The 7,928-nt window shown below is 40.7% G+C and overlaps 1 protein-coding gene across 2 annotated transcripts in view; it reads left to right on the top strand.

Annotated features, from left to right (window-relative positions):
• The window catches only part of tacr2 (tachykinin receptor 2), a 10,936-nt gene extending 3,063 nt beyond the window's left edge, over nt 1-7,873 (top strand). Inside the window, exons 4-8 of one of the 2 annotated variants that reach the window (XM_071897104.2) lie at nt 2,702-2,896; nt 4,249-4,399; nt 4,838-4,957; nt 5,042-5,118; nt 5,364-7,873. In XM_071897104.2, the coding sequence (XP_071753205.1) occupies nt 2,702-2,896; nt 4,249-4,399; nt 4,838-4,957; nt 5,042-5,118; nt 5,364-5,700 (880 nt within the window). In that variant the 3' untranslated portion in view covers nt 5,701-7,873. The remainder of the gene's footprint in view (nt 1-2,701; nt 2,897-4,248; nt 4,400-4,837; nt 4,958-5,041; nt 5,119-5,363) is intronic. The other variant, XM_071897105.2, reaches the window with a different exon arrangement.
• The last annotated feature ends 55 nt before the right edge of the window (nt 7,874-7,928 follow it).

Here is a 7,928-nt window from a genome sequence, read left to right as displayed (position 1 = left end):
CCTGCCATCATCACCAGCACCACCTGGTCACCAAATCCTGTAGAGAATCCAGCATGAAAGAGATATGTGTCAGCACCCTACATCAAGGAGATATGTGTCAGCACCCTACATCAAGGAGATATGTGTCAGCAGGCGCCACAGCTGTCATTCATGTCAACACGGGCTGTAGCTTCCTCAGGGTCAGACTATTTCTAGTCTCAAACTGTGACTTACGCACAAACTGTGTCTTGTGCTTACCATGATGATATATGGGCACACTACAACACACTCTTTGGTTAAAAAGTCAGTAATTGTTCCAGAAGAGGGAGTTCATTCCATTATCATTTCATTATTCCATATATACAGTATATGGCACTTGGCTCTCTGTTGCCCAGAGCAGATTTAATGATGGATGAGGTGTCTGCTAGGATCAGCACAGGTGTAAAATCTGCTTATAGCTCAATAATTCCTCCTCATTAATTTTCAATTTGTGGCATCATCAGGTTCTATGACTTTATGTAGGCTTTCGTAAATTGCTCTAATGACAACAAAAAAAAAAGAAATATCAAAAACGTTTAGGATTTGCATCTTTTATGATGCATCATCACACTTAACCATTATTAATCATAGACCTACAAAAGATAAAAATGTCTGTTACCAGTATTCTTGTAAGGTCATTTGACTGGTACATTAAAGATGGTTACTATATTGGATAATGTTGTGCAAGTAAAGATCAGTGCAGTGCTTACGTAATATACAGAAGGCTGATGTGTTACCATGGCATCATATGGGTGAACATTCCACCTTCCTTAGTCTCATGCACTGCCCACACAATGTGATTATTTCCATGACAGACTACCTTGATACATTGTTCTAGTTGACTTTACTCGACCATGTATAGTATATAAAGTTGTGGATACTTGTTCTTGCACACCAGAGATACAAGTACATAGCTTTTAACCACTAGCTTTTATACATAATGTATGGCCAGCATGATTGGCCTAGCCTTTGCACATTCATTTATCTGTTTCATAATACAGTCTTTGCTCACTTAAGAGTTAATTAACTTGGTTACTCGTGGTTAACTCATGGTTAAATGTAATTCCTTTGAATGAGTCATTATGAAGATATGCATATACATTAAATGTATTTGATAATAAAAGTCTATAATCACTATAGCCTTTGGTGGAACTTTGAGTTCACAGACACACACACACACACACACACACACACACACACACACACACACACACACACACACACACATACACACAGTATATTATGTTGGCAGATACAGAGAGTGTGCGAGAGAGAGGGAGAGAGAGAGAGAGAGAGAGAGAGACAGAGACAGAAAATGAGAATCACGAAAAGAGTTGGTCATCTTCATCCACACCCAGGCACATGCACAGATGAGCCTGTGCCCTTTTGCCCTGCCACTCCAAGGTGCAAAGTGCAACATGTTGTTTTCAGTGTTTTCAGTTAAAACAGTCAAAATAGGGCAAGATACCAGTGAATAAATTCCAGTTCTGTTAAGGCCCATGTCCTCTTCCAAGCCTATGATATCTTCGTTTATGGTTTATTTCGACATTGTTGTAACAGAGCATTTCAGTTCATGCGAACTAATTTTCAGTCGTCACAACTTAGGTGCCCATGCATGTGCAGTAAGATCAATCGATCTTGATCAATTGAGCAATATTGGAATAATCTTGATCATTCTGAATACCAGATGCAATAACATACTAAGTTGGTGATTTTTTGCAGTGTGGTGTCTCTCTGTAGAGTCGAGCACTCTGGCTTCAGACCAAGCCTCTCGACTAGAGGAGGGGTCAAGTGGACAGAAGCAAGTCATTTCATTAACATTTCAATCAGTTCAAAACATGGAGTCAACACTCAATTTTTGAGTGAAAGTGCAAATTGATTTACAGATGACAGAGCCTCTATTCTCCATTATTATTGATAGAGTGGATATGAGGTTCTTTAAAGGATAATGTCTTTTCAATTCTGAATAAAATCCACTTTTGATTGTGGAATGGCATCATACAGGAAGGAAGGGTCATACATATGAAACAAACCAGGAGCAAACCTGTCTGCCTGAAACCCAGAAAGCTCAAATACTGCATGTCTCCAAACCTGGGATGATGAATGAATGAACAAATGAATGAATGAATGTGTATGTCAGCCTAATAGAGAGTATTTTTGTATTCAATATCTCTATCTGGTATGGAAATTTGACTATGGCAAGTAGAGAGAGTCAAGAGAGATTACCCTGTCTGATTCCAAAATGTTTTAACTTCAGAGAAAGCACATTAGGGTGCTTAAACTTTAGTGTATTGATAAAAATGTTAATTTGAAGACACAATCAACACTTTAAGTTTCTTGAGTGACAAGATTTACAGTTATTACAGTTTTAAAAATCTATTCATTTTCCCAAGGATTTTTCACATTATCTCCAGTTAATGGATGGATGAATAGATGGATGGATGAGTGGGTGGATAAATCTCAATTTTATAAACGAAAAGAACATTTGATTTTTAACCCTTTGTGGCACAGATGCCTCAACAGGGAAGGGCAATCAGAATCACTGTGGTTTCATCTTGTTTGTTCTTCAGCCATCAAAAGATCAGATCTGTGCGACAGAGTTAAACATCAGACGAACTCGGCTGTGTCACTGTGGTCAAAGATAGGTAATTATGATTGAATAAACCTTTTCACTCTCTTTCAGGTACATGGCCATCATCCACCCTTTGAAGCCCCGCCTCTCCTCCACCTCTACCAAGGTTGTGATTGGTCTGATCTGGGCTGTAGCGTTCTCCTTGGCTTTCCCTCAGTGCTACTACAGTGTGACCAGATTCTACTATCCCAGAACCGTCTGCATGGTCGACTGGCCCGACGACTATGGAGGAACACATCAGATCAGGTAAAGACAGACCAACGGACACACAAACAGAGACAGTGAGACAAGCAATAAATGCAAGAACCTACCAACACTATTTCCAACAAGACAGGTCTATAATGTGAGACGACAGGTACAGTAGAATTATTCTGAGGAAGCATTGGTTTGTTTCTAGACAGGCAGACAGGTAGACAGGCAGACAGGCAGACAGGCAGACAGGCAGGCAGACAGACAGACAGACAGACAGGCAGACAGGCAGGCAGACAGACAGACAGACAGACAGACAGGCAGTCAGACAGGCAGACAGGCAGACAGGCAGTCAGACAGACAGACAGGCAGACAGACAGACAGACAGACAGGCAGACAGACAGACAGACAGACAGACAGACAGGCAGACAGGCAATCAGACAGACAGATAGACAGGCAGACAGGCAGACAGACAGACAGACAGGCAGACAGGCAATCAGACAGACAGATAGACAGGCAGACAGGCAATCAGACAGACAGACAGACAGGCAGACAGACAGATAGACAGGCAGACAGATAGACAGATAGACAGGCAGACAGACAGACAGGCAGACAGGCAATCAGACAGACAGATAGACAGGCAGACAGACAGGCAGACAGACAGAACTGTAGAGTGGCTTGGCCTTATGACTATCAACACACCAACTAACGTGGGATACTCACATGCTTGTACATGCACGAACACACACACACATACACACACACACACACACACACACACACATATCTATACAGTACTCTATACTCATACTACAGTACACATCAACTATTGCAAGATAGAGAGACATGTACACAGACAAATAGACAGACACACACCGGACGGACACAATCTACTGACAAATAGACAAATAGATGGACACACACCGGCAATCACATACACATAGATGCATCTAGACTCACAGATGTGAACACACACCAATATGCTTACAAACAAGTGCACACACAGAGACATGTCACTCATGCTAATGTCACAGGCAAAGGGGTTATTTGATTTAAACACTTTCTCCTCTCTCTCTCTCTCTCTCTCTCTCTCTCTCTTCTTTGTCTCTCTCTCTCTTTCTCAATTAAATTCAATTCAATTCAATTCAATTCAATTCAATGAGCTCAGCGATGAGCGTAAGTAATGTCGTAAGTAATGTTAAGTTACAACAGGTCACTTATATGGAGTGACAATAGTTTATATATATGGACTATATAGAATGACGATGGATCAGATATAGAGAATGACGATGGATCAGATATAGAGAATGACGATGGATCAGATATAGAGAATGACGATGGATCAGATATAGAGAATGACGATGGATCAGATATAGAGAATGACTCTCTCTCTCTCTCTCTCTCTGTAGTTACCAGTTGGCAGTGATATTACTGATCTACCTGCTCCCTCTACTGGTGATGCTGGTGACCTACAGTTTGGTTGGCCGGTCGCTGTGGGGCGGGCACATCCCTGGAGAGGCAACAGACCATTACCACAACCAGATAACAGCCAAGAGAAAGGTAACAGACGTTTATATTTTTACTCTCATTGACCAGATTGAAAATAAGTCTGCGATTACAGTGTCATCCTCGCTATTCTTACTGAATTTACTGAGCTGAACTGAGCTCAAAGGTCCAGTGCAATGAGAATTGCATTTCTCAATTTCATGGTACAATTTAACAACCTGTTAATGTAAAGCTACCCAAATTATTATAACTGCCAGCATTGTGGAAATTCACTCTTTGAAAAACTCTCCCTCTGATTGTCAACAGAATCAAACAGATTTAGAATTCCAATCTACTTCCTGGTTTAAATTATGCCCATTAGATATCAAAATCAAACTTTCCCTGACTGAGTTGAAATCATTGCACTGGATCTTTAACCAAACTCTACTGAACTGAAATAACAACTACAGCACTAGTTGGGCTGACATGTGCTCTCTCTGTGATATCACACAGGTAGTGAAGATGATGGTTGTCGTGGTGATGACCTTTGCCTTGTGCTGGCTGCCCTACCACATCTATTTTATACTGGGGTCATTCAATAGAGACATTTATAAACAACACTACATTCAGCAGGTTGGCCTGTCCCTCTGTCTGTTTATGTTTCTGTATACTTTGATGAATTTATTTATTGGGTATCATGTTTCTTTTCCTTGTCAGGTGTACCTGGCCATATTCTGGTTGGCTATGAGTTCCACCATGTACAATCCTATCATTTACTGCTGTCTAAACCAAAGGTAAAAGACACATTCATATACACACATACTGTACTCTCTGCTCTCTCTCACTCTCTCTCTCTCTCTCTCTCTCTCTCTCTCTTCCATTGTTTCACACTTCCACCCTCCTTCTTCTCCATCTTGTAAATTAATTGAGAAATGTATCCAAGTTTTTCCACGAGGGCATATGGTTGTCCTCAAACCCAAGGTTAAAAACCACATCTCTGTCTCTCTGTCTCTCTCTCTGTCTCTCTCTCTCTCTTCAGGTTTCGTGCCGGGTTTCGTCACGCATTTGCTTGGTGTCCCTTCATCAGATTGTCAGAGGAGGACAAGATGGAGCTGCAACACACACACACCTTCAGAGTGACCATGACACGCAGCTACCGCACAGACAGCACACTCACACACACCTCCATCAAAGCAAACACCGCTTTCAACGCAAACGCGCCACTCAATGCTCAGCTAAACACACAGAGAAACACAAATCTACAGCTCAAAACACACACATTGTTAAAATCGCATAACGCACACAATACACACACAGTGGAGAGGCAGGAGGACACTAAATCCCCAACAGCCAAACTTATCGAGGCTGTGGCATAGCCAGTGACGATTTATAATATATGACAGCAGCCAATGAAGAAAGAGCAAACCCTGCCGACAGCCAACCAGAGTTCAGCAAACCGTGGTGTGATCCATCCATGTGGAAATCCATGAGGAAAATAATAGTCTATTGGACCTGCCTTGGGACCAGAACTTTTTTTTTACAGAAGTGTATGGATCAATATGACTCAACCTGATGAATGTTTTCTTTTGTCGTTCATTGTGAGCGGATGGGGAAGTGAACAACCAATCAGAATCATTCTGTTTTATGAATGGAACAAACTCAGTGTCAACTCACTGCACCTGTGTACTGGACAACAAGAGAAACACATTTTGGCATTGTTAGTGTTTGCTGCTAGTGGGGAGATATGACCACATGAAGAACATTTGAAACTTCCATCCATCATTCCTTTCATTCCTTACTCAACCCCTTCCTGTTCTTCTCTCTTCATTTGTGTCCTTCCTTGCTTCCTCCATTCCTTTTCTCCGTCCCCTCCTTCACTCCATTTCTTCCTCCTCTCCTTAGGAGGAGAGCCTTGCATTGTGAATATTTTAGTCTGTTAGAAGAGCTGTGAACTGTGGGTAATGTTTTCCCAGAGCAGAGAATGGAGGAATTGTCCTTGGCATCAGCACCAAGCCTTAACATGATTGTTTTTGTAAGTCTTCTTCTTCTGACGGTCCTGGATGCAGGACTCAGAGTCTTTTCAGATAGCTACTTCATCCTGTCTGGGCTTGCATGTAAAGGGACATTTTCAATTTTAGTTTATGTTTTTTCCTTCATCAAGCATGTGTCACAGGGTGGGAATTTAAGTTATTGATTGGTTGTTCAGTTTACTGACAAAAATGGTTTGTTAGCCTTGTAAGAAATTCCAAATTAGATCCAAGGTGTACCAGTCGCCGCAAGTTAGCTAGTTAGTCTGGGATCGACCACAGCCTGGTCCTAGAAGTGTCTTCGACCAAGTTACTTTTATGTAGCTACAACTCAAGAGTCAGTAATCAGAAGTTTATTTCTGTCTGAAAACCTCCTTTTTAAATTCAGCAGTGGAGGGTCATTTTTGTCATTACTGTTGATGATCAGACTGTACACCATTGTTTGAATTAAAATAATTCATCTACCACATAGTCATATAGCTCAAACTTTGAGTGGAATATAATTGGGCAGAATAATAGATGAAATGTCAATTTGCTAGACTAGCTCCACTGTGCTGTTCATGTTAAATTGCTACCAGAGAGAGTAATCTATTTGAAAGGCTTGGTATGTGTTGTAGCTGTGCTGTTATGACTGTGTAACTTGTCCGGAGGGAAATGTCTCGCTTTTTCACAGCAGGACCAAGAGGGGCTCACCTGAGCCAGGGCCTACTCAACATTTTCTGAACACAAGATAGAAAATACTGTGTGAAGCTATACACCAGCTGACAATTCTGTTTCAGTGGCAACAAAATAAGCGGGCTTAAGACTGGAGAAAACCTCATTCCGTTGCTAGCATACAGTAAATTACACCTTTAACACTAAGATGTTATTCAAGGAAAACCAGCCTTGAACTAACTTATTCTAGAGATTTTGCTGGGTCTCCCTCAACTTTATATTAGTATTGTAACATTTTGGTTGTTTGTAACATTGTGCAGTAATATTCCTTTCATATATTGGTCACATAGTGTGCTTTCATATGTTGCTCATATATTGTGATTTTACTGGTTCATGTATACTGTGATTGTTTTTTACTCTCGGTGTACAGTGCAGTTGAGTCAAGATGAAAAAGTCAAAGCACTGTTACTTATGAATCTGATATGAAATTCAGCACTGCGATCTATTTTAAGAATATTAATATAAAATATGCTGATGAAGTGATAGTGTACTGTTGTAGACAGTAAAAAGTGGGACTTGTGTGATGGTTACATGCATACAGTAGGGTCATGATGTTGTAAATACAATAGCCAATCTAGTCATTTCAGAACAATTTGGTGCGGTCAGAATATCTCTTCCTAATCGGACACTTTCCTACTGGAGATCTTCTGATTCCTTGAAACAAACAATTTTTGTGTTCCTCTTTCACTGTGGTCAATTGCTTGTTTTAAAATACACACAGTGAAATAGTGAAACATGTATTGATTGTCTACACTTAAACAGTGGGTTGATTATTTGTGACCTGAACATTTATTTGGATTGAGTTGCAAAGGAAAATAAAGATGTAAAACTCTTTGACAAACCTGAGATCGCCCTCTCTCTCT

Source organism: Centroberyx gerrardi, chromosome 1, assembly GCF_048128805.1.
Source record: "Centroberyx gerrardi isolate f3 chromosome 1, fCenGer3.hap1.cur.20231027, whole genome shotgun sequence".
Classification (NCBI taxonomy): Eukaryota; Metazoa; Chordata; class Actinopteri; order Beryciformes; family Berycidae; genus Centroberyx; species Centroberyx gerrardi.
Note: the sequence above shows the minus strand (reverse complement) of the source record. Positions and strands in the feature narration are given on the sequence as shown.